The sequence below is a fragment of the Lineus longissimus genome, chromosome 16 (genome assembly GCF_910592395.1).
Source record: "Lineus longissimus chromosome 16, tnLinLong1.2, whole genome shotgun sequence".
NCBI classification, from domain to species: Eukaryota; Metazoa; Nemertea; class Pilidiophora; order Heteronemertea; family Lineidae; genus Lineus; species Lineus longissimus.
Window position 1 is genome coordinate 14,979,289 of NC_088323.1, and position 27,409 is coordinate 15,006,697.

General features: G+C 41.9%; 2 protein-coding genes across 2 annotated transcripts in view; one reads left to right on the top strand and one right to left on the bottom strand.

Moving 5' to 3' along the window:
• Positions 1-3,319: 3,319 nt before the first annotated feature.
• On the bottom strand, positions 3,320-14,027 carry LOC135500549 (NADH-ubiquinone oxidoreductase 75 kDa subunit, mitochondrial-like). Its single transcript, XM_064792084.1, has 5 exons — positions 13,909-14,027; positions 6,330-6,505; positions 5,265-5,399; positions 4,350-4,819; positions 3,320-4,225 (listed from the first exon to the last, which is right to left on the bottom strand). Exons 1-4 carry the CDS (start codon positions 13,928-13,930, stop codon positions 4,673-4,675), a joined length of 480 nt encoding a protein of 159 aa, XP_064648154.1. The 5' UTR covers positions 13,931-14,027; the 3' UTR covers positions 3,320-4,225; positions 4,350-4,672.
• A 268-nt stretch (positions 14,028-14,295) lies between these two features.
• The window catches only part of LOC135500544 (syndetin-like), a 31,248-nt gene continuing 18,134 nt past the window's right edge, over positions 14,296-27,409 (top strand). Inside the window, exons 1-15 of the mRNA XM_064792078.1 lie at positions 14,296-14,452; positions 16,292-16,372; positions 16,597-16,713; positions 16,960-17,156; positions 17,947-18,064; positions 18,543-18,661; positions 19,877-20,018; positions 20,620-20,760; positions 21,513-21,639; positions 21,996-22,176; positions 23,420-23,609; positions 24,231-24,422; positions 25,297-25,513; positions 26,022-26,113; positions 26,886-26,912. Of these exons, the coding sequence (XP_064648148.1) occupies positions 14,414-14,452; positions 16,292-16,372; positions 16,597-16,713; positions 16,960-17,156; positions 17,947-18,064; positions 18,543-18,661; positions 19,877-20,018; positions 20,620-20,760; positions 21,513-21,639; positions 21,996-22,176; positions 23,420-23,609; positions 24,231-24,422; positions 25,297-25,513; positions 26,022-26,113; positions 26,886-26,912 (1,980 nt within the window). The 5' untranslated portion in view covers positions 14,296-14,413. The remainder of the gene's footprint in view (positions 14,453-16,291; positions 16,373-16,596; positions 16,714-16,959; positions 17,157-17,946; positions 18,065-18,542; positions 18,662-19,876; positions 20,019-20,619; positions 20,761-21,512; positions 21,640-21,995; positions 22,177-23,419; positions 23,610-24,230; positions 24,423-25,296; positions 25,514-26,021; positions 26,114-26,885; positions 26,913-27,409) is intronic.

Sequence of the window (27,409 nt, forward strand, 5' to 3'; positions counted from 1 at the left end):
TAACATCTGTGGTTGTTCCCCATGTGTCAGTGTTTCCAAACAATAGGCAGCTAGAGAGACCACGACTTTTCAATAGGGGGATACACAGAAAAACTTGTCAATCAATTTTTGAGCGTTCCCAAACAATGAGGGGAAACACTCAAAAACAGAAACACTCAAAAACATTACACCGGTGCTAAAGAAGAGGTGAGAATCATAACAACATCTTAAAGAGGGCGCTGTTCGTAATTACCGGTGGTCCAGGAAAATAGAAATGCAGTTATGCACAATGCTGTAGTGCAGTTATTATGAATTGGTGTTTGCTGTAACTTGGTTATGTAGTATTTGTATATATATTTAGGACGTACAGTGGAACCTCTGTTAGCGGACACCTCTCTATTAGGGACATCCTCTCTATTAAGGACACTAGTTTTGGTCCCCAAGTTGGTTGTTTCCATTCAATTTGACCTCTCTAATCAGGACGCCTCTCTATTAAGGACATCCTCTCTATTAAGGACACTAGTTTTGGTCCCCAAGTTGGTTGTTTCCATTCAATTTGACCTCTCTAATCAGGACGCCTCTCTATTAAGGACAACCTCTCTATTAAGGACACTAGTTTTGGTCCCCAAGTTGGTTGTTTCCATTCTATTTGACCTCTCTAATCAGGACACCTCTCTATTAAGGACATCACTTGTCAGTCCCGAGGGTGTCCTTAATAGAGAGGTTCTGCTGTATTGACACAATTGGAGATTATTATTTTCAATTAAAAATTTCGAATTTTTGAACGAATGGAACTAGGTGGTCTTCGGGTGACTGCTGTGAACCGTGAGGTGCTGTCCGAATGGTGTAGTGGAAACGTCAGGGCTTGTCACCTCTGAGGTTGTGGGTTTGAGTCCCAGTGGGTCCCAGTACATTCATGTGATAGAGGGAGTGACTCTCTTCTTTGGCGTAGCTTTCCTCTCTAGGTAATTGAACACTTCCGTCAGAATCTTGAACTCGATCCGGGCTCCTACATGGTACTGCAAGTTGTTATTTTTCTACATGTGTAATCTTTCTCGGGGGCTAAAGTCTATTGCGGAGGGGAAATTGTTCAGCCCTCGCCATTGTTGAAGGGGAACTTCATCACGCCGAGTCTATAGCCTGGTACGGCTATCTGTCCCTGATGCTCAGATCATAGACTTCGGCGGACATTATTAGAGTAGGGTGTCTTCAAGAAGGATTCTCGCCCTGGAGGAGACTGTCCTCCCATATATTAGAGCCAGGTGTCTTCAAGAAGGATTCCCGAATTGAAGGAAACTGTCCTCCCCTATATTAGAGCCGGGTGTCTTCAAGAAGGATTCCCGAATTGAAGGAAACTGTCCTCCCCTATATTAGAGCAGGGTGTCTTCAAGAAGGATTCTCATCCGGTTGGAGACTGTCCTCCCCTATATTAGAGCCGGGTGTCTTCAAGAAGGATTCCCACCTTGAAGGAAACTGTCCTCCCATATATTAGAGCAGGGTGTCTTCAAGAAGGATTACCGCCCTGGAGGAGACTGTCCTCGCATATTTTAGAGCCGGGTGTCTTCAGGAAGGTTTCTCATCCTGGAGGAGACTGTCCTCCCATATATCAGAGCCAGGTGTCTTCAAGAAGGATTCTCATCTTGGAGGAGACTGTCCTCCCATATATCAGAGCCGGGTGTCTTCAAGAAGGATTCTCATCCTGGAGGAGACTGTCCTCCCATATATCAGAGCCGGGTGTCTTCAAGAAGGATTCTAATCCTGGAGGAGACTGTCCTCCCATATATCAGAGCCGGGTGTCTTCAGGAAGGTTTCTCATCCTGGAGGAGACTGTCCTCCCATATATCAGAGCCAGGTGTCTTCAAGAAGGATTCTCATCTTGGAGGAGACTGTCCTACCATATATCAGAGCCGGGTGTCTTCAAAAAGGATTCTCATCCTGGAGGAGACTGTCCTCCCATATATCAGAGCCAGGTGTCTTCAAGAAGGATTCCCACCTTGAAGGAGACTGTCCTTCCATATATCAGAGCCGGGTGTCTTCAGGAAGGATTCTCATCCTGGAGGAGACTGTCCTCCCATATATCAGAGCTGGGTGTCTTCAGGAAGGTTTCTCATCCTGGAGGAGACTGTCCTCCCATATATCAGAGCTGGGTGTCTTCAGGAAGGTTTCTCATCCTGGAGGAGACTGTCCTCCCATATATCAGAGCCGGGTGTCTTCAGGAAGGATTCTCATCCTGGAGGAGACTGTCCTCTCATATATTAGAGCAGGGTGTGTTCAAGAAGGATTCCCGCCCTGGAGGAGACTGTCCTCCCATATTTTAGAGCAGGGAGTCTTCAAGAAGGATTCTAATCCTGGAGGAGACTGTCCTCTCATATATTTGAGCCAGGCGTCTTCAGAAAGGATGCCCACCTTGGAGGAAACTGTCCTCCCATATATCAGAGCAGGGTGTCTTCATGAAGGATTCCCACCTTGAAAGAAAATGTCCTCCAAAATATTAGAGTAGAATGTCTTCAAGAAGGATTCTCGAACTGGAGGAGACTGTCCTCCCATATTTTAGAGCCGGGAGTTTTCAAGAAGGATTCTAATCCTTGAGAAGACCGTCGTCCCATATATTAGAGACTGGTGTCTTCAAGAATGACTCCTGGAGGAGTCTGTCCTCTCATATATTAGAGGCAGGTCTCTTCAAGAAGGATTCCCACCTTGAAGGAAACTGTCCTCCCATATATCAGAGCTGGGTGTCTTCAAGAAGGATTCTCATCCTGTAGGAGACTGTCCTCCCATATATTAGAGCCGGGTGACTTCAAGAAGGATTCTCATTTTGGAGAAGACTGTCCTCCCATATATCAGAGCAGGGTGTCTTCAAGAAGGATTCCCACCTTGAGGGAAACTGTCCTTCCATATATTAGAGTAGGGTGTCTTCAAGAAGGATTCTTATCCTGGAGGAGACTGTCCTCCCATATATTTGAGCCGGGTGTCTTCAAGAAGGATTCTCATCCTGTAGGAGACTGTCCTCCCATATATCAGAGCAGGGTGTCTTCAAGAAGGATTCTTATCCTGGAGGAGACTGTCCTCGCATATCTCAGAGCCGGGTGTCTTCAAGAAGGATTCTCATCCTGGAGGAGACTGTCCTCCCATATATCAGAGCAGGGTGTCATCAAGAAGGATTCTCATTTTGGAGGAGACTGTCCTCCCATATATTAGAGCAGCGATAATCATCGCAGGATTCAGCAATAAAAATCTCATTTTTTATTTGCAGGGTGCTACCGAGATGGACACATGGTACAGAAGGGTCATTTTCATAACCTTTCCATTAGATAAACTGGCAATGAAATGAGCAGAAGAATTTTGTCAAACAATCATGTCACTTATTATCTCACTCCTCCCCAAACAACTGTACAAAGTAATGGTCAAAAGTAACATTCACAGTGCAATGGAACTTGTCTTAGCGGATGTCTCTACTAGGCACTCCCTCTCTAGTTTTGCTCCCAAAGTGGTCGTTTCCATTCAATTTGACATCTCTATGCAGGACACCTCTCTAATCAGGACACCTCTCTATTAAGGAGAGCATATGCCAGTCCCGAGGGTGTCCTTAGTAGAGAGGTTCTTTTTACTGGCACATAAAGTCGATTTTCAATACTGTAAACCATGAAAATTTCACAACGCTATAATTTGGCGCATTTTCTCATTTTGCATTTTGGCGAGAGACTGAATATTGTGATTGCTGCCAAAATGTTATTGTTAATGCATTCGAGGTGAAATTTGTGCATATCAACAGCAAAAATTCATAAAAAGCTTGCAAAATACACAGTTTTACGGCAAACCGCCGAAGATTGACGGTACAGGTTTTTTAGCTAGAAGGTTTTTAAACCACTTTGGGTGATTCAATTGACATCAGGTCTGACAAAAGGGACATTTGAAGCCGACAGAAGTCAGGTAATGATTGACACATGAAGATATTTACAATATACGACAGCAAGCGGTCTCGCCGCTCATCTTATCCTATCAATACTCTAGTCGCACTATCAATGTTAGCAGATACATTGATGTTCAGTGTTCCCACAAGGCCTTTGTCAGGGTGGCCCACCCTACCTAGGTAGAGCCACCCTACCTTGGCAGCTTACCTACCCACCTAGGTAGAGCCACCCTACCTTGGTAGCTTACCACCCTACCTAGGTAGAGCCACCCTACCTTGGTAGCTTACCACCCTACCTAGGTAGAGCCACCCTACCTTGGCAGCTTACCTACCCACCTAGGTAGAGCCACCCTACCTTGGTAGCTTTCCACCCTACCTAGGTAGAGCCACCCTACCTTGGTAGCTTACCACCCTACCCACCTAGGTAGAGCCACCCTACCTTGGTAGCTTACCACCCTACCTAGGTAGAGCCACCCTACCTTGGCAGCTTACCACCCTACCTAGATAGAGCCACCCAACCTTGCTCTAGAACTTTGTGGACAGTTCCTATAGGGCCGTGGTACCTCAAATTGCTGGCCACTCTACCTAGCGTGGCACACTGGCTAAACGTCGAAAGCTTTTATACACAACTCATAATCACCAGTACAACTTGTCGGACAAAAAAAGATTATCACTAATCCGTGCTTTAATCTGTCTCCTATCCTTCATAAAAGTGTTGCTTACATCACAAACTGAAAGCCTCATTGAAAACTAATGGTGTCCATGCACAATTATGAACCCTGTCTATCCCGAGCCTTCTTCTGCTAAAGTCGCCTTCACGCACTTGGCCATCGTCTGTGACGCTCGGGTTATAGAGTCCGTGATGAAGAAATCTTTCAGAGTTATCTGTTCTGGTTTCAGGGGTGTAGGACTCAATTTGGCAGAGACGGTCTGCAATGAAAAGAGGAAGGATTGCAAGGAATGGGAAGGGAAGAAATGGAGGAGACAAAAAGCCCTGTTGCGTTGCGGTCCGCTGATTGTAACTTTGCTAATAAATTCCAAACTTGTTTTAGAATAACATACGGATGTATACCAAGGGCCAACCTGTAGGCTACAACGTATGAAATACTTGAGGGTCTGTCGGATGAGACTAAAAGCTGTGGTCCCTTGTACCTGAGTGTCTATGCCAGGGCAAGTAAAAGATCCCACATAGGTGGACAGTAGCCTAGTGGACTCCATACCTCTGACAAAGATTCAATAGGGTTATGACGTCAGTAGTGATATGATATGATGAAGGGTGATCTCACTAAAATGTCCATAGCATGGTCGAACGTCGATAATATTACCAACATGACGAACAATGAGGCATCAATTGCTAAATGCTACTTTCACTTACATCAGCTAACTCCTTAGCCTGTTGGAAGTAGTTAGCTTCTTGTGCCTCATCATAGCAAGTCAGAGTGGGCGAGATATCCTCCATCCGATCGCGGACGTCGTCTGATTTTTCATAGGGCAGCGTTACACCCGCGATCTGAAAATCAAGATCAGTCATTTAAAAATGTGTTTTCCTTGTACTTTTTTGCCAATAACGCTAAGAAGATGGGTCTTGTCCCACAAAAAAAGCTGGATAGGACTCTGAGCTTTAAGATTATTTTGACTATGTGATATAATGTCAATCCATCACTTGACCAGCGGAATTCTTCGTGGCATGGACAAGACAAGTCACCATCATCCCCCTTCTTCAAAGTCAGAGTGTAGCTGGAAGAAAGCGGTCACAGACGCAAACCTCCACCCTTGGAGAGTAAGCAGCTCTAGCACATGGCTGGGAATGTAATCATTTTGACTGATCAGAAAGCCTAAACTTGGACTGAATACGTCGACCCAGAGCTCAATCTAAGCCACCCTCAGTCATTTCAAGGTTGGCGCTCAGAGCTTCAGCTGAAGAATGCACACGAACATCAATGAATGTCGTTGTCAAATCAGCAGCCAAGAGTGACACAATTCTAGCAGAACATAAGTACCAACAGAGTCTGCACTTCGGCTAGGACACCAAATGATAACATCACACTTTGATGTACAGTAGAACCTCCCTTAATGGACACCTCTCTATTAGGGACACACTCTCTATTAAGGACATCCTCTCTATTAAGGACACTAGTTTTGATCCCAAATTGGTTGTTTCCATTGAATTTGACTTCTCTAATCAGGACACCTCTCTATTAAGGACAGCACTTGTCAGTCCCGAGGGGTGTCCCGATTAGAGAGGTCACATTGAATGGAAACAACCAGTTTGGAATCAAAACTAGTGTCCTTACTAGAGAGGTTGTCCTTAATAGAGCGATGTCCTGATTAGAGAGGTCACATTGAATGGAAACAACCAATTTGGAACCAAAACTAGTGTCCTTAATAGAGAGGTGTCTACTGAAGGAGGTTCCACTATATTGAAAATGATAAAACGTACTTCAGAGAGAGCTCGGAGAATTTTCCAATCTTCCCGTGCCATTCCCGGAGGGGTGACGGCCTGGCGACCCTCCTGGGCACGCCCTTCCGTGTTCACGTACGTTCCCGACTTCTCCGTATAGGCGGCGCCGGGGAGGATGACATCGGCAGATGAGGCGCCGAGGTCTCCATGGTGACCTAGATAAAAAAGCAGAGAAAAGCAACGTTTATGAAAAGGAATCCCTTTGTTCTATAATACAGTGATTTGCACTCATTCCAGACTTTTAGTTAGTAATTTTCGGAACGATCAACATCTTTGATAACCAGCTGGCAGAGTCATCCTCAGCAGAAAGCATGACACCTCTCTTCCAGCTGGTTATCAATTTCCAACGTCACCATTTTAACTCATCCAGCTGGTTAGCAAATCTCAAATATCTACTAATGATGTGCAAGTGTTAAAAATATCATAAAATTGATTTTTGTTTTCAATAGTACAACTAGAACTGAGATTTCACAGGAGCACCTGTGAATTCATGACTCCAGGGTTGTTTTGAGGGCGATATCGTAAGAGTTGGTCTTGAGTATGGGAACCTGAAGGTCCGTGAGGCACCTGGGGAGAGAAGACTAGTTGAAGTTGAACGATGGGATCTGTTCATGGAGAAGAAGTGTTGAGTGGCTTTGTATCGTGTACTCTTGCTGGTGGTTGAAGGAACACTACTATTGATCTCATTATATGTATACCATTTAATTACAAACAGGTGAAAACAGATCACATCATATTCCTGGGCATAAATTAAAATAGGAGTGCGGGAACAAGGTTTTTTTAGCAGGAGGAAAGCGAGAACACTTTGCGCCGTCGTATTCCGATTTGACTGGTTAGTGGTGAAATCTGCTTTTACTTTTGCAAACTAACATATTCGTTTTCTAGTTCTAACGTTGTCTGAATTAAAGATGCTTTCCCAATGCTTGACTGGTCTGGCAAGAGGCATTGCCAGGAAAACGTGACGTCATTTTGGTCATTCTTCTTACCGCACGCCCTCCCTCTCCATAAAACTTCCTGAGATGGTGTGAAGTGGGAGGGCGCACAATGGGAACCACACTGCCGCGATGTTAATAGTTTCTATTTATAGAATTCAGCGGGAGAGATTTTAAGCACGGAAAGTAGATTAACTCGGCTAATCTCAATGGATTTTACCCAGGAATGTTTTCAAGGCGAGAGAAACATCTGATTTAAGTACTGCGCTTATTAGGGAGCTCTAGCGAGCTTTATGGTTAGAGAGTGTGTGTATACCATCAACGAAAAAAACTTGACCCGGAACCAGAAAACCTCCACACCCAGGTGACATTTTTGCACGCGAATCGTATACGCTAATGCACAGCAATTTACCTGGGGAGAGATTTTCTTTTTCCAAACAATTCAGCGGGACGCTACGATGTTCACGCAGAGAAGCCGCTGTTCGGTTGAAGATTTCGTCAAAACAGGGCCGAATCAAAGTGTAACGATACCCTGGGGCGAATCGAAATGCATTAAACAACAAGCTGCATCGCTGCCAGAGATCATTTTTCTCTTTCCGCGACGAAATCGTGCTTTGAACTGGCAAAATTCCGCAAAAGATTTTCCGTCTGCTAACTTTTCCGTAGTTTCAAGCGCACCAACATGATCGGTCCGGGGCTGCCCGTTTCCGACGACGATTTCGTCAATATCATGGGGTGTGACAATATGTCAACGGTCTGGTTCCATTAATAATGCAATAATCTTGAAAGTACATTGGTCTCAATGTCTATTTCCCCGTTTCCATGTCAAAATCCTACCGTGAAACCTGAAACCACTCGTCCACAACACTGGCCATTTTAATTTTCCGTAGAAAGCGCATGCGCACTTAACTCAAACGCACGCGCTACCCTCAGGTCTCACAAGCCGGTGCGGAGGCCAGGCCTACCTGCCTCCAAAAATGACGCGACGTCATTTCATGCATACCCCTGTTCCAGCGGCTGTAGACTTGGCAGTACGTTACTCTCACACAAACCAATACATTTCTGAATAGCATGTCTCTTGTATTGTAGAATACATCTGACCAAGTTTGACCAAGTGATCAGGTGTTAATCTTGAAGTTATAAGGCATAGAGGTGAAATTTTTTCAAATTTGCGTTATACAGGGTGTCTCATGCATTGTGCTACATCAGTCTATGCATGACTGTATGTCTAGGCGACGTTGGTCTTTTTGAATTAGAATATAAATCTTAATTACACTTGGGTCTTGGGATCATTATGCTTATCTCCGGGCAAAAATACCTATCCTTCTCCTGTTGTGTTTAGTTTCCCACATTCTCCCCACTTATTTTCTATACTGCGACAGCGTCTCTTGGGTCAACTGCCATGATGGCATCATCCTAACTATATCCCCCCTCTCCCACCCACCAACTACTCGCCATCAATCATTGACATTGTGTGCTAGCCAACTGCTTCTTCGGTAAACTGCCATGATGGCATCATCCTAACTATATAACCCCCCCCCCCCCCCCCCACCGAGTCTTCTCGCTCACCAGCCCTATTAACGGAGAGCTCCCTATCAAGGCCTGAGCCTTCCTCATATTAGATTCATGTTCATGCCGAAAATTGGTCTAAAACGTGGACGAAAAGAGTGCATTATCGAGTGTTGGAGAGGTCACGTGATGATTGGAGGAGAAACCTGAGCGAAAACAATACTAACTCCAGCTCCCAGAGGGAGGAGCTGGAGTCATAAAAAGAAAAAAATACTTCAACGAAGCTTCTTTTACCGTCTTAACTCTCTCAACAGCGGCCATTAGTCAGACCATAAGCCCCTGAATGCTAATTAGCGGGATTATCGGGCTAGAAAATCCCAATGTTTAGCCCGATAATCCCGCTAATTAGCATTCAGATTTCAGGGGCCTATGGTCAGACCCGTCAGAATGAGAAAAGACGTAGTCGAACCGAGTACGTAATAAACACACTGCATGCCCTTAAACCATAACATGAATTGCTTTTAAAACACTACCATGATAACAAGTACCCTTTGCGGTTGATGAAAAACATATTTTAAAGCCAAATCCATCGACGGAAATTGGTTAAAATCTCAAATGAATTTGGAGGCCGTTTCGAAACCAACTTGATTTCGAAGACGGTTTAAAAATAGGTTTAGAGATTACATCCTCGCGAAAACATGTCATTGCATGTTACATATGCAAACCTCTGACAAAAAAATTCAAATTCAAATTAGTTTATTAATCAAAAGGCCCGGAGGGCAAAGGTACACATGGTACAATAGAAATACAATGATTTTGATTGAAAGTACATAAGACATACAAAGGATACATGACAAAAGTAACAATATAAAGTCTACTACCGGGGTCAAACCTGGAGTAGATACTAGTAGGTGGGAGAGAGGAGGTCCTTATTTTATGCGATCAGAAAAGCATTTCTGTAAAAATGATGATAGCTTCTGACAAATTCCAGGGTCCTCATTTGAAAGAAGCCAGATAAACTTATTTCCTGGTGAGAGACCTGAAAAGTTGATGTTGTTCTCATTGATAACTGAGAAAAAATCGTTCCTTGAAGCATCATATTTTGGGCAGGCAGTTAGAAAGTGAACCTCGTCTTCTATTGAAGTCCCATCACAAGAACACACCCTCTCTTCAACTTTAAGTTTTTTGTATCTACCTCTTTCAATGGCTAGATCGTGACAGCTAATGCGGAAACAACAAAGGGATCTTCTTAAAGAAAAACTTGAAATTGAAGTCAGATATTTCTCACAGCAGAGTTGCGTTTTGAAGGACCTATAAGTGCGTAATTTGTTTTTAGCATTTGGATTCCGAGAATCATCCCAAATTTCTAGCTTCCACTTTCTGTAAAATTCTTCCCCTAATTTATGAACAAGACTGGAGGTTGAAACACTTTCAGCATTGTTTGCATCCAGATTCAGACAACCACAAATAAATTTTATACAAGAAAACCAAGACTGTTTTCCTTTGTTGTCTAGATCCTTACTAACTTGTAAGGCACTGGTTAAAATAGACTTCGAACTAATTTCCCCATCCACTGTGTTGAGAGACAAGGATTCAAGCCTTAGCCAGAAAGAGAACATAGATTTGGCTATCATTAAATACAGTGGATGTCTGCCCAACTCGCCATACACGGCCAGATTTGTGGCATTTGTGTTAACACCCAGTACATATTTACAGAACTTCATGTGAAGGTTCTCACAGGGGAGATTTTCGAATCCCTTATCAATCTTAAATTCTCTCTCTCTTTTAACTTTTGAGGACATAGGGTTAAAACATCCCCAAATATCACTGCCATATAAAAGTATTGGCTGTATAGTGTGGTCAAATATATGGAGTAAGGTTGAGACATTTGGAAGCTGAGAGCTAAAGATACGCCTTAATTTAAAAAAAGCTTTAAGGGCTTTGTTATGAAGATCACGCTTTGCCTCAGCAAAAACGCCGGAGGCTTGAAAAGTAATACCAAGATATTTGTATTTACCAACATTTTCCAGCTGGTGTTGACCAATCATGAAGACAGATTTATCAATTCTTCCTGCCTTATTAAATATGAGAACTTTTGTCTTCTTAACATTTATAGTCATACCCCAAGAGGAGCAGAAATTATTCAAGCCATTCAAAGCTTTTTGGAGACCGCTGGCAGTTTCTGAGAGTATAACAATATCGTCAGCATACATAAGGCAGTGCAGCTTGAGATCTTTTAAGGAGACAGGATCACTAGAGTCATCAAGTAGACTTTCTAGGTCATTTATGAAAATCTTAAAAAGATTTGGACTAAGGACATCTCCTTGGTGTACCCCTATAGCAGAAGGGAAAGAGTTAGATAACTTGTTTGAGGATTTGGCACACAGATTGACTTTTTTATACATTGATTTTATGCTATCATAAAATTTACCATTTACCCCACTTTGCTTTAGTTTTAAGAAAAGTGCCGGATGGAGAACAGAGTCAAAAGCTTGTTTAAAATCGACGAAACAGGTGTATAGTTTACCCTTGTTAGAATTAGTATACTTCTCAATCAGGGTTTTTAACACAAACATATGGTCAGAAGTACGCGACTTCTTGGAGAAGCCAATTTGAGCTGGGTTTATAATTCTATTTACAGACAAGAATTCTGTTAGCCTATTATTTAATATGGTGTTATACATTTTTCCTAAGGTATTCATAACAGTAATCCCTCTAAAATTAGAGGGGTCTACTACACTTCCACTCTTATGAATTGCAGTAATATATCCTTCACCCCATTGTTTTGGGTAGTGAGAGCTAGAGAAAACTAAGTTAAAGATTTTCTGATAGCAAGGTAACATGTTTGTCGCGCTATGCTTTAGCATTTCGTTGGAGATACAGTCCAGACCGTGAGCTTTATTGTTTTTGAGAGACTTTAGGCAGGACAGAATTTCATCAGTGCCGATTTCCTTGTCCAGAATATCACTTCCAGTATCAGGATTCGACTTGAGAAGTGATAGTTTGTCAGCTAAGGACTTATTTAGATTAATAAGGTCAGCTGGTACTTCATTCAATTTACGGAGATAATCTTCCCATTCATTTAGAGGAATTTTTGACATTTTATTTTTGCCTTCCCCGCCATTCTCACTTTCGCCCTTCAGTTTATTAAGAAGACCCCAATACTGAGAAGGGTTATTTTCAAATAGGTTATCAAGTTGCGACATAAGTTTATTGTAGTGAGACCGTTTTTGTTTTTTGATAGCTGTTTTGTAGTCTCTCATAGATTTAAACAATGAGCAGCGCAACCTATGGTTTTTTGGAGAGAGGGCAAACGCGGAGCTTAGCTCGTCAATACGTTCCCTCTGCACCATTAAAGAAGCATTGTACCAAGATTTACCTTGCTTTTTACCAGATGAAGACCCTTTCCTTTTCAAACACAGGTCGGCTGTTTTTTTCAAGATATCACTAGTTTGCGAAGCGAGGGACTCCACCTGGTCAGCAGAGCAATCAGAACTCTGATCAGAGCTCAAAAAGTTTTGAATTTTGTCTTTTATTAAGGGGTGATTGAAATGCGATGCGTAATTTGCAATACAAGCATTACTAAACTTGAACCCGGGTTTTGCAGATTTATAAGTTTTCACAGAGTCTACAGGGAGCTCCACTGACCAGTTAGCAACGATTCTTGAAACAATCATACAATGATCAGAATTGACACTTGAAAAGTCCATTACTGAAAAATATAGAACAGACTGCAGCAACTCCTCAGAACAAATGGCATAATCAATAACACTACTGCCCAAGGGGCCATGATAGGTGAATTTACCCTGATAGTCTCCAAGAGTTCGGCCATTAAGAATCCTAAGTTGCGAGGAAATACAGAAGTCCAATAGAAGTTTACCCCTACTACAGGACTTGTGTAAGTCCTCTGACCACCGTTTTGGTAAATCAGCATTGTCAGCCACATAATTTAGATCATCAACTGGGACATGAGCCAGATCATCATCCAATATAAAATCAAGTTCAATATTTGTTCGTGCATTGATATCACCTTTCAACAGAATGTGTCCTCTTTTGGAAAAACTACAGCAATCGTTTTGAATGAGCTGTAATATATCGTAATTTAACCCAAGTGAGTATGAAGTTGATGCAGGAGGGTTATGAATGAAGCAGACAAAAGTGTCCTCTCCCAAATTGAAAAACCTTTTGTCAAGGAGGACCCATTGAAAGTTTGGATTCGTGTTTTTCAAAAAGGTGACACCGTTTTGACATCCATTCCTAACATAAACAATTATTCCACCATGATCTCTGGTGGCTTTTGCAGCCCTTTTCCTAAAGACATGCTGGTGAATATAGCCAGGCAAGTCAACAGCTGATTCAGAGTTTGTGTGAGTCTCGAGAAGACCACAGATGTCAACGCTAGTAAAGGTTTTTAAGAATGAGGGGTCCTTCAATTTATCATAATTCTTAGATTGTAGGCCATTGACATTCCAGCATCCAATGGAAAGACCCCGTTTAGTAGAGACTTTAGAGATCGATTTCTGGTTTAAAACCATAAGTTACATGTATTTCAAAGTATCCGAATATAAACACAAGAAGCACTACTTAAAATACCAATTAAAATTTTTAAAAGAAAACCACACCGCCTGAGGGCTTGAGCACCAATTTTGTGCTGTTGTTTTTCTAAACACACCGCCCGAGGGCTTGAATAAAAACACTCACATATATAATATGATACCCGAGTTATGAAATACAAATAAACACATGCCTAAAAATATTTTAAGTACATGAACATGGTAGTATACAGGGCACCAAGGTGACATCAACAGTAAGGCCTTGATAGTTGAACTGCTACATACATGTAGTTTATGAACTCTGTGGGGTTGATTGATGTATAGTTCTACAACTATGCTATCAGCTAAGTCAGGAGAGGAGGCCTGTATACTACAAATTGACAGGGTAAAAATTTGATAAAACTACTAATAAATGTGTACATAAAAGTAATACCAAGTATTAATAAAATGCATCAATCGAGTAGCTTGCATACAAAACCCACTACTTGGTTTAGATATACTGAAGTCTACCACCAAATACATGTAGTATCAGGTAAAAGCGAGTCATACTGCACTACCAGTTACCATTGCGACCGTAGTTGTACATGTGATCACGGTTCCTGTTTTGCTTGAAACTGACAGATTGATTGGCATACTGGCTATACTGCGATTGGGAACGATTGTTATTGTCACTGTCACTATTATAGCGGTAATGATTGACAACGACGGCGCCATTTTGTGCAAAAGGGCGCACATTTTAACATCATCAAAATTGCCGTGACGAAAAAAGAGCATCAGGATATATTTTTTTATCTTTCTGAAATTACAAAAGAATCTTATCAATCACCAATGGAATGACCCTATTGAGAAATTTGATGTAATTTTTGTTTTTATTCAATAGTTATCGGTCACCTCCTCACATATTGCTGCCAGGGGTGAAAGACTTGGGTAGAGAACGACTCTCTGGTGTGGAGATTGATTACTGCACGTGACAATAATATTGATGGTGGAAGATGCCGGCTTTGCGATTTTCTCGTCAATAATGTCTAAATATGACTTTATTTCTTAGTTGATTTCGAATTTGGTGCATATGAACACTGTACAGCTACATAAAGAATACATTAATTTGGTAGATTCTGTAGATACATGTTGACTTTTTATAAAATTTGCACATAGTCGTAGCGTTTTTCCGGGTTCTTTGATATGCAAATGTACATTTCCACGTCATGACGTGCTTTCATCTACGCGGTATTTCTGATATCCTTGCATCGACGTATATGTGGCGTACATCCGATTGTCTCAGTCAATATACGTCTTGGAACTGGCTATTCGAACCGTCACGGTGCATGGGGCCATTGTTTCCGGTCTTATTCGCACCGTCAGAAACAACCAATGAGAGCGCTTCTTACAAATGACCCGGATCACCCGCCCTTTCCAAATCACGCCTAGCCAGGCCCTATTGCATATAATGTTCTGTAGAGGCATGGATTATTTATACCTCCATGGTAGAGGGGATGATAGGGTGTGGGTGTGGCGAAGACAGAAACGAACATGCACATGCACCCCCCCCCCCCGTCCACCCTTAGAGGAGAATGCCAAACGAACTTGGACCACCCACATTGACATGCACCCCCCCCCCCCCCCGATATGCATGCCCTGGCTCCTATGGCTATTACATCTTGTATGATGCTGCTTCTGACAGGGCCGGGCCTGGCTGGAAGTCAAGGACCCTACCCACACCCGGAGCCAGGAGTAAAGGCACTTCCAACACTCGTCACAAACAAACACCACCTCAATCATGAATTAGGCCTACTTTCCTGTTACCAACCATCACCCATGTCACCATGGTGCGATCTATTTATTCACTCCGTATTATTCGCACCATCACGGTACGGTACCTTTCTCTCACCGTAACGGTGTGATCTATTTTTTACTGTGCAGTAATTCGCCCCGTCGCGGTACGACCAATCACTGCTGAATGTATAATTCGCACCGTGACAGTACGGCCAATCATAACCACCGTCGTATTCACACCGTCACGGTACGAATAGCCACGGCCATACGTCTATGGTTCATTCGACTATTCATGACCATGTTCATAGGCCTTTTCGACACAAGACAAATCAGATCCTTAAAAAATCAAATGTGCACATTCAGAACATGTCGTCAGAAGGCCTATGCCGAATTTGGACAATGCCATGAGCCACTATTAACCCTTTGTACCAGGAGAAACATAGAGACATATCTTGACGACTTCTTTGATGTCCAGGACGGCGACGCGATGATGTTTAATATCATGAGACTTGTATAGCGCTAAATCCAACAGGTTTCAGTCGCAAAACGTTCACATTATTACCCCTAGCTGTTGGCCTGTACATTCCTGATTCAAGCTCATCTCTCTGGGAGTATCACAGGTCCGAGCTGCAGCTGCAACAAAAAAGTACCATTCATAGTTTGCCATCCCTGCCAGCTAGGTACCCATTTACTCCTGGTAAGGCTGGTTGGAGAGAAGCAAGTAGGGGCCTAGGGTAAAGTGCTTGCCCACAAAGACGAAACAGTGGTGACCCTTCTGGCTCCGAGAATCAAACCCAGGACCTGCTGATCATGAACCCGGTGCTCTAATAATCATCACCAGAAAACGATCTTTGTACTGGTGGACGCTGTTTAGGATGCCTGCTGCTGGATCCACCCATGCGAGCAAGGAAATCGACAGTATATCACATGGATAACGATAGTGATACTCAGTGTTTCAATTGAGCTCGAGACACCAAATATTATTTAAAGCTGGTACATCACGGGAAGTATTTCAACCAACACGAGATGCTCCAAGTTTAGAAATTGAGACACTTGTCCTCAATTTCAACTTACTCATACTGGAAAGCTGAAAGAGGAGGCAACTTGAAATTTTGTCTGGAAACACAAAAATTTGTCTTAATGAACCTTTACTGTTCCTTTATCCAATTTGCAGCCTGATGTCAAGTCGCCCGTCGATGACCTTTCACCTCAACACTTCGCTGCTGATCCTGCGGTCTCAAAGTTCAAAGTTCACGTGAGTATGGCTGCCCTAAAATGGCGGTCGCACTATTCCGAACATAACAGACTAAACGTGACTTTCAGTTTTTATATAAAGATTTAAAACTTTTTATGACCAGGAAGAAGAGAATTATAATGCTGCTTCTTCGGAAAGTTCATCACATTTGCAGATCTATTTTAGTTTGGAATGTAACGAAATTACCAATTATTCCACTCTTGTCTCTCGGTATTTCCTCACAGGCTCAGACCAGTCAGGAGTTCCCAAACGACCCCCAAGCTGACCAAGAAGCGATAGATAGCATTGAAAAGGATTATTTCAATGGAGATGACTTTGACGCAAGTCGCGCTGAATTGGATGTAAGTCTTGTTACCTTGTTTTGCCCTGTCAGAATAACTGGACTTCTGTACGGTAAAAAGCGTGTGTACAAATTCCTTGGGCAGGGCGTAAAAGCTGCTGTATATGTTGACTATGCGCCACCCATGAGAGGAGTGTGCAATATATCGCCACTCTTTAATGGGAATTAACATCATGACGTAACTAGCTATAAAATGCAGAAGTGGCAATAGAATGTACAATGTCGGCCCTCATTTCATCAATTTCAGAAACTCCCTGATGTTCTTGAGCTCCAAGCGATTGATGAGGACAGGAGCAAACTACGCGGTCAGCTCCGGGCCGTCTCCAAGAAGGTGTCTGAGTTAGTCCTGGAGAACCACCCCGCATATGCTGCGGAGTTGATCCGAGTCATGGAGTTACAGCAGTCACTCCAGACGGCAAGCGTTGTCTGCGCGAATGGCAGAAGGTGAGTGCTGTACAACCGCAATCAGGGATGTGAAATTTCTGATTTTAGGTGGATTTCAGAACTTTTTCTCATACTTTATGCTGAATTTGGTAACTGGCAGGAAAGAGCACTTTCTCACCTCTCTGTGAATCTTTGAATTTTTTAAAATTTTGCCAAAAATAAGCGTTTTAGAGCTTTTTTTGTGGAAGTGAGTGCTGTTCAAAGGACAAGATTTTTACAAGAAAAAGTTTCAGATTTTTTTCTGGAGTTCTTTGCATTCTTCAGCATTGTTGTCTGTAGCATTCATGTATTTTAAGTGATTCCTCCTTGTTCAACATTCGTCAAGAAATAACTGTACAGAGCCGAAAATGTCAAAATTCAATGTAATACACCCAAAGGTTGTTTGTGCTCAAGAGCCCAAGCGATGTCTGTGCTCCAGAGCCCCAAACGATGTTTGTGCTCCAGAGCCCAAACGATATTTGTGCTCCAGAGCCCAAACGATGTTTGCGCTTCAGAGCCCAAGCGATATTTGTGCTCCAGAGCCCCAAACGATGTTTGCGCTTCAGAGCCCAGGCGATGTTTGTGCTCCAGAGCCCCAAATGATGTTTGTGCTTCAGAGCCCAGGCGATGTTCGTGCTCCAGGGCCCCAAACGATGTTTGTGCTCCAAAGCCCCAAACGATGTTTGTGCTTCAGAGCCCAAACAATGCGGACAAATTATGAATGGACTTTAGTCATGTACATTTTATAATTCTGAAATTTTACACCATTCGGTTAATACCTCTTATCCGGCTTTGTTTGTCCTGTGTCAAGGTATTTGTCCAATGCGAAAGAGGACTTCACCACAGCCAGCCTGGGCCTCCTTGCCAACTATAGGAAGAGACAGCAGTTGGTTGGACTTCTCAAATCGCTGAAGACCATCAAAACTCTGGTACAGTAGAACCTCTCTATTAAGGACACCCTCGGGACTGACCAGTGCTGTCCTTAATAGAGAGGTGACCTGATTAGAGAGGTCAAATTGAATGGAAACAACCAATTTGGGATCAAAACTAGTGTCCTTAATAGAGAGGTTGTCCTTAATAAATAATAGAGAGGTTGTCCTTAATAAGGAGGTTGTCCTTAATAGAGAGGTTGTCCGTAATAGAGAGGTGCCCACTATGGGAGGTTTCACTGTATGTTTAGAAGGCATATTTGTTCAGCTGCTTGACTTGGAAGCGATACAAGTCAAAACAAAAAAATAACTCTATGACATGTCATCAACCCTTTATTGTTTGCCTCATCGGAGCACTCTTATTAGTAAACAACCTTGGTAAACAGCCTGGGTTTGTATTTTAAGGTAAATTAGAAATTATTGGATTGTACTTATAATTCCCTCGTTGTTGATGAACTGAATGTGTTTCTGTTTTCAGCAAAGGACAGACATCCGACTTCGTGAGATGTTGGAAGAGGAGGATTATCCTGGAGCCATCCAGTTGTGTTTAGAGTGTCAAAAAGCTGCCAGCACATTCAGACACTTCCATTGCATCAGGTAACTATAGAGTGTCAAAAAGCTATAAGCACATTCAGACACTTCCATTGCATCAGGTAACTATAGAGTGTCAAAAAGCTGCCAGCACATTCAGACACTTCCACTGCATCAGGTAACTATAGAGTGTCAAAAAGCTGCAAGCACATTCAGACACTTCCATTACATCAGGTAAGTATAGAGTGTCAAAAAGCTGCAAGCACATTCAGACACTTCCACTGCATCAGTTAAGTATAGAGTGTCAAAAAGCTGCCAGCACATTCAGACACTTCCATTGCATCAGGTAACTATAGAGTGTCAAAAAGCTGCCAGCACATTCAGACACTTCCACTGCATCAGGTAAGTATAGAGTGTCAAAAAGCTGCCAGCACATTCAGACACTTCCATTGCATCAGGTAACTATAGAGTGTCAAAAAGCTGCCAGCACATTCAGACAGTTCCATTGCATCAGGTAACTATAGAGTGTCAAAAAGCTGCAAGCACATTCAGACACTTCCATTGCATCAGGTAACTATAGTAATGTTCACCGTGCTAAGAATTTGTTCATATTACTCCTCTCAGATTTCTGCCTGAAATTCATGAGAACCCTTCCCATCCGGTCGTGCCGACTATTAGGGAAATGGCAGTTGGTTGATGCTTTTGCTGCGAGTGACGTGCTAGGCATGTCATGTGCATGTCACCACATGTCACCACATGTCACCACATGTCACCACATGTCACCACATGTCACCACATGTCACCACATGTCACCAAAGCTTTGTGTACCTGGTGCATGCGCAGTTTGAGAGAAGGTGTTTTTTTGTGGAGACTAGTTTCGGACAGTCGGTGTTCAGTTTGTGTTCTTGGGACGTTTTCATTCGGGAGTTTTATTTGAGGCAAAGTTATATTTATAAAGTCTTGACACGAATTGCTAAACGGGACATGAGCCTGGCCAGCCAGCATTCATTCAGGGTTTCATGTTTTATCACGAGGAGACTCGAGACGTGTGTTCAGCTGCATGGGTTGCATCATCCGTACATGTTAGAGGTAACGCCCGTGGTTATGGAGACAAAGCAGTAGTGGTTTCCCACAAGACGGAGAGTCGTGTCGTGAGTTTATCGTGAGAGAACTGAGCATCTTTTCAACCTTGGCGTCATACATTTCTAAAATTGGAACACATCAGGTCTTGGTGGCTGCCTTTCCATTCTTCCTCACATCAATTCTTTTCTCCCCTTGCAGTGAGCTGAGTTCAAAACTCAAGGACACTTTGGAAATGATCGAAGAGGCGCTGGATGTGGCTCTGTCTAAAACATGTAACAACTTTGATACGCGTCATTACGAGAAGGTCCAGACTGCTTATAGGCTGCTGGGAAAAACACAGGTAAGTTGTCTTGGAAGATTTTGCCATGTCTGGTTAGGGTCCTGTATCTGACCTGCTGGGTAATGGGTTCGATACATTGAGTGATATGAATAAAGACCAGCAAATGCTTTTATCTAAAACTCCATGTACATTTACACTAGGCCTTTCTGTACAAAATTGTAGTAAAAGCATTTACTTGTCTTTATTCATATCACCCCTTGTCTTTCTTCGTGTATCTCCGCAAATGTGTCAAGTTTGATTCAAAAATACCATCATTTCCATCAGAAAAAAATCCGCCCCTATCCAGCCCCTCGAAAGAATTCAACGAAGGGCTCCAATGAAGAAAGTTGTTTTGACTTGATTTGCTCATCTAATACCTGGAAAATATGTTTTTGCTCGAAGTTAGATTAACCAACCTTTGAAGAATTTGGTCCAGTAATTTTCGTACTGTAGCCCAATAGGATTTATGGACATTTACTTCTTTAAAAAACCTTTAAGTATACAGCAGTATCAGATGAAGTGTGTCACCACCCCTAAAAACTTGTTGGTAATCGAGGTTTTTACTTGTTTTGGCGCCAAATCTTTGAAAGTTCATCAAAATCGTCTTTATTGTTTGTTGCAGACTGCCATGGACCAGCTGAATATGCACTTTGCTAGCGCCATTCATAACACCGCGTTCACAATCGTCATCGGTTATGTTGAACTCTGCTCAGGGACGGAAGACAGCAACTTTCAGAAAAGACAATATCTGGATTTATGCGAGGTGAGGAGTAATTCTTTAAAGGGTAACTCGTGTCAAATTTCACCATATAATGTTTTAGCTGTTTTTGACAAATGACTACGTCACTTTCTCATCAATCGGTAAGGTTTTCGAATCGAAATGCACATTTGCTAGAAATTGATGGTTTAACTCCCGCCCGGACGGCTCACTTCGATGCCGTTTTCGTTGATGACGTCACAACATGAACATTTTCGCGGTCGCAGTGGTTTACATTCAGCGATTTTATAATAAATCTAATCAAAAATGGACAATTTTAGCTTTACATTTGTGATCAAATTTTAAAAACGGACGTATTTCCGCAAAGTTGTAAATCACATCATAGTATCACTTTAAGTAGCCTAAAAGCCTAGTGGTAAACGGCTTATACCATTTGTTTGTACTTCAGTAGTCAACTTCTTGAAAATGATACGCACTACTGCTGTTCCAGCACCTTAGCAAAATTACCATTTTTGCAGATTAAATGATATAATATCAAAAATATGTAAGGCGAGCCAATATATTTTTGATGATACAATAGAACCTGTCTATTAAGGACACCCTCGAGGCTGACAAATGCTGTCCTTGTTAGAGAGGTGTCCTTATTAGAGAGGTCAAGTTGAATGGAAGCAACCAATTCGGGACAAAACTAGTGTCCTTAATAGAAAGGGTTCCTTAATAGAGGGGTGTCCACTAAAGGAGGTTCTACTGTATCTAATAATATTGAGTGTCTAAACCAGTTTCATTTGTATATGCAGCACATCAGTCCGGACTTGTTTACACCATGTCTGATTGACTTGTGCAAGGCATTATGGGAAGTCATGAAGAGTTATTATCAGACGATGTTATGGCATGAAAAACATGACTTGGAGCCGACGGATCAAGGTTCGTTGATATGCATTTATTGGACGGGTATTTGTTGATTTTCGAAAAAATAGATATCGTGTAATATCTGGAGAATAACACCTCCTACAAGTGAAGAGTGAATGCTGAAGGTGATGAAAAAGAATCATATAGAAAAAAATAACTTGTTGATTGAAAAATTGACAGATCTCTTTGTTAGTTTTTCCTTTTGAAAAAATGTCTGCTAAAACGTTTAACCCGTCTTGGTGGAGGAATACTCCCTGGAGAATAAAACCTCCGAGTAGAGACCGAACGCTGGAGAAGAAAAATCATGTTGAAAAGAGCCATTTTATCAATCAAAACTGATCGTTTTATAAAATGAAATTATCTTTCCACAGAGTCTGGCAGCAGCAATGTTGAAGCTGCATTCAATCGGCGTTACATCAAGCAGAAGCTGGAACATGGTCTTGGGCGGATATGGCAGGATGTCCAGCAAAAAGTTCGACTATATGTGCTTAAGACTGATCTATCATACTTCAAGTTTGACGAGTTTATCAAAGTTTTAGATTTGCTGAATAGGTAAGTAGGGTGGCTACAGACTGGAATCCTGTCCTTGTTGGAGTTTGCGAGTCTTGGATTATGTTTTCAAAGCTTAGATTAAATTAATTAAATTAAATTACCATATTTTATAGTGCCCTTTCCAGGTAAAACGAGCTCTAAGGCACTTTACATTGGTAAAACATTGGTGTAAAACATAAGAAATTTAAAACAATGGTAATAAAGGAAAATATAAAAACAAAAAAACAAAAAAAACTAGAGCACTTTACATTAGTAAAACATTGGTGTAAAACATAAGAAATTTAAAACAATGGTAATAAAGAGAAATATAAAAACTAAGACTTTACCCATTTAAAAAATATTTCGAACATAAATGAGTTTTGATGGCCTGCATAACATAACATAACATAACATAATTATGAAATATAAAGTCAGTCAATTTCTGATAAGGAAAACCTAGGTTGTGATTGTTGGCCCTGTCATGTAGCTTGGCTTATTGGATGTCCCAAGGTATGTTACTGGAGAACTATACTGCTCGATTGTACGCAACCTATTAAAGGACCACTTGTTTATGAAGACCAGGGTGTCTTGCCCCAGTCGTATAGTTTAAGGCATTGATACAGAACTACCGGTATTGGGTGTCTCAGAAAAACCGCCAGGGTGGAGCTAAAATGTGGATCAATATTTTAGCTCCACCCGAGCGGTTTGGATGAGACAATCAACACTGACAGTGAGGTATCAATTTCTATTCTAAAACGTCTCAAATTAAATATCGAATAATGTGGTTTGAAATACTTTTGAAATGCTTCCACATTTTGCACCAACCCAGGTGTTTATGGAAGCCTAACCATAACCGCTGAATTCAAAACGAGGCTTTGTTTGCGCATAGTGCATTTACACTGTAATGTGCGGTTTATTCTATAAAACCCAGGTGTTTTAGAATTATGTGTCATAATCCATCTGTGAGAATTGTATGCCTCTAGAAAAACGAGTTTAATTCCAACCAGAAAGAAATTCTGTTTGTAAAAATGTCCAGAGTAGTTTCGGGCAGAGGCGGAGTTTTGTATTGTCTTTAACAGTCACCTTAGAAAATCTTCAGACGAGCAACCAGTGGAGACTGGCTCCGTGACTGAATTCTGTCACGTCTTAAGCTGGTGTAATGTACAAAGCAGTCACCTCAGAAAGTCCTTTAGGTGGAGCAACCGTTGATTTTGTTGTGAGGTTGCAGCTTGCTTACATTATACTTTAAATTCTCTTTCTTTAGGCTCATAGAAATTGGCGAAGAATTCTGTGGTAGTAAATCCGAGGCTTTACAGGAATCGATACGAACGCAAAGTCTGAACTATTTCAAGAGTTACCACCGGGCGCGGATGGACGAGCTGCGCATGTTCCTGGAGAATGAGGGATGGGAACTCTGTCCGGTCAAATCCAGTTTCGCTACGACTCAGTTGCAGGTATTGTTAAATTGTAAATTCCTAATTTCACTCCTGTCAGTAAATATCTTAAAGGGTTAGTATATAGTATTTAAAATCATTTGAAATACAGTTATCCTATAAGACACCAGAGAGATAACTCAAAAGTGATCGAATTTCTGTGCAGAAAAATTGCTATGTAGAATATATCTGCCATGTCGTGGCGCTTTATAATGTAGAACATTCTCAAAGTGCTTTATGTCTATTGCCCGGTCTAAGCTGCTTGAAACATTTCAGTAGAACTCGGATGACCTGCTAAAACAGCACTTCAACCTGAGCAGGTCTGTCTCTTACCTGAGTGGAGTTAGGCCTATTAGGTAAAGAGACGTGTCTAGAGTCTCACACCGACATTGGGGGTTGAACCAGGGACCTCTTGGTCGCTAGTTTAGAGACCCAAGCTACTCCATCACCGTGGATGTATTTGGCCTGATATCCACTCATGAGTTTCTGGATAACAAGACCTTTTCACCCCCATATCTCTGTATAGACTCCTCTAAGTAATGCATCAGAAGAGTCCATTTGGGAAAGTTGGGGTGTATTGGTTGGTCTCTCTGGTAGGGTCATTTCGTGTGATTGTTTTAACTTTTCCGTTCTGATTTTCAGGAGTTTCGTTTCTTGCGACATAAGTGTAATAAGATGAGTCCGGCTGGTCAAACCATCTCCTCCCAGTCTGTTGACCCTGAGAAACCGGTCCGGCCAAATTACGGCTATTTCCAAAAATATCTCGATGTCGGGAATCCTTTTGATGTTCAGATCGAGGATGAGGAGACTGAAGACGTTTTGGCGACCAACGGGGTAGGTAAAAACAAAGCGGACAACTCTCTATTAATACAACCTCTCTAGTAAGGACACTAGTTTTGATTCCAAACTGGTTGTTTCCATTCAATGTGACCTCTCTAATCAGGACATCTCTCTATTAAGGACAACCTCTCTAGTAAGGACACTAGTTTTGATTCCAAACTGTTTGTTTCCATTCAATGTGACTTCTCTAATCAGGACATCTCTCTATTAAGGACAACCTCTCTAGTAAGGACACTAGTTTTGATTCCAAACTGGTTGTTTCCATTCAATGTGACCTCTCTAATCAGGACACCTCACTATTAAGGACAGCACTTGTCAGTAACAAGGATGTCCTTAACAGAGAGGTTCGACTGTATTGGACATTGGGGGTGTTCACACGAACCAAACTTATCTAGATTAATCTGGACCGGTCCAGATTGGTCTGCTTTGTAAACGTGTGCCATTGTGATCTGATTTGGTCGGTTTGGTTCACAGTGGTGTAATAGGTGTACCGTACCCTCGCCACTTTTGGTCCACTTTTTTGCATTGTGTTAAAATGGGGCACATAATTTACTTCTTGCAAATTCATGACATTGCGAGCGATGATATCTGGTCTTGCCTGGTTTGGTTTGTTGTGTTTTCTTCAAGGATTTTGCAAATAACCTCGATTTGTAAAAGAAACGTAAAATTGCAAAACACACTTTTTTGGTCATTTCATGATCCGCCAACATTTTGAAAATATTTTGATTAGAAAACTATGACGACGTCTTTTCTTTTTTTATGTGGGCAATTTTTATTTTACGCAAAACGTGATTTTTCACAAATTGTACAAAAACGAAAACACGAACATTTGGTGTTTTTCACGAATTAAATTTTGATGTAATTTCAGTATGGAGGTGGGCGAGGCCGCCAAAACTCGATGGAAGAGATTGAAAGTGACAGTGATGAGGATGTCCCCGACGAACTGAAACAGGACTTCATTGATGAGAATACGGGTGACACGCCGAGTAGGCCAATGTATCGACGACGGAAACTCAGTAATAAATCTGGTGCAAGGCTCCCTCCAATTATCACCAACACAACTCTCACTCTGCTCAGGCTTTTTGGTTAGTTTGCTGTTAGTTTGCTGTTTGCTGTTGTTTGTTTGTAGTTTGTTGTTTGTTTGCTCTTTGCTGTTTGCTGTTGTTTGTTGTTTGTTTGTTGTAGTTTGTTTGTTGTTGTTTGTTTGCTCTTTGCTGTTTGTTGTTCGTTTGTTTGTTTGTTAAGTATCACCAGAAGTGAAGTATCATCTTTACGATACACATGCCCTCTTCCCTCCAAATTCTCGAGCAAAATGAGTAGACCTCTCTATGTGATGTTGCCAGTTCTTATCTTGGTCACGATCAGCCTACTGTTGTCTACCAAGGTCACGTTCCTCGCCTCTGGCAGTCTCCTTTCACTTAATTTTCAAACTTCTCCTCAGAGCGGGTCGTTGCTGATAGACTCTCATGAAGAGATAACGCCAAAATCTATATCCGTAATAGAAGGGGTGTCCTGCTACAGAGGTGTCTGCTAAGGGAGGTTCCACTGTACTTGTGTAACCAATACCTTATCTATTTCCGTGTTTATTTTCAGGTAAATACATGCAGATGATGAACGTGTTAAAACCCATTGCATTTGATGTGATGATCTGTATGTCAAAGCTATTCGACTACTATCTATACGCTGTAAGTAAACAAAAAAACACCCAAACAGACCTGTGCCTTTTATTGTTATGTTTTTTGTATTAAAGGGACAATATAGGCATTGACAAACGACACAAACAAAGTTAGCTTGCTAAAGTTAGCTCTTTTAAAATGCTAAATGTCACCCCTTCCAGCAAACCCATTTCAAATCTCTGAAACCTCGTACCCATGGCTTGTTCTGATGCAATGCTCATGCTCCCATATACGGAATAAACATCATTGCCCGAGGTTACATCACTAGGGTATGTATTGAGAGCTATTGCACAGTGACACATCGCTGTCCTGTTCGTGATGTGATGTCATGGAATAGGCCCGCTCTGTTCGTGATGTGATGTCATGGAATAGTCCCGCTCTGTTCATGATGTGACGTCATGAAATAGGCCCGCTCTGTTTGTGATGTGACGTCATGAAATAGGCCCGCTCTGTTCATGATGTGACGTCATGAAATAGGCCCGCTCTGTTCGTGATGTGATGTCATGGAATAGGCCCGCTCTGTTCATGATGTGACGTCATGGAATAGGCCCGCTCTGTTCATGATGTGACGTCATGAAATAGGCCCGCTCTGTTCGTGATGTGATGTCATGGAATAGGCCCGCTCTGTTCATGATGTGACGTCATGGAATAGGCCCGCTCTGTTCATGATGTGACGTCATGAAATAGGCCCGCTTTGTTCATGATGTGCTGCCGTCCCGACCCCGTTAACCCGTTACATTTCGTTGATGAATGAGTAACGTGATGTAATGTTCTTCTTCAGGTCTACAGCTTCTTTGCCATTGACGCAGTAAGTCATCACAAATAATATTGATTCGGGGTTAAAGGGCAAATCCATTCATGTTAATTGTTTTTTCTAGTGGCTCTGGTAAAAAGAAATAAACAATACCGTAGTGCAGTTATCATGCAAGCAAATTTGCTAAAACCTGGCAGGAGTTTTTGTATATAGGTCTACACAATGGCGTTGCTGATTTGTTTTCTCCAGAGCATATATCAATGCGATAGGGAGCACCAGATAAGCTTTCTCACAATAGGTGGCTCTGGTGTACTAATGAGTATAGGAAATTGACTTCAAACAAGATCATTGGCAACAACCAACACTGAAAGTGACATAACAATTTCAATTCCCAAACAGGGCATTGAAATGCAACTTTGAGAGAGATTTTTGACTTTTTCGACATTTTGGACCAACACAAGCGATTTTGACAAAAAGCGCTGTGGCTAAAAACAAGTTGGAGTGTATCAACAAGCAAGCTGTCTAAGATTTCCAGAAGATTATCAAAATGA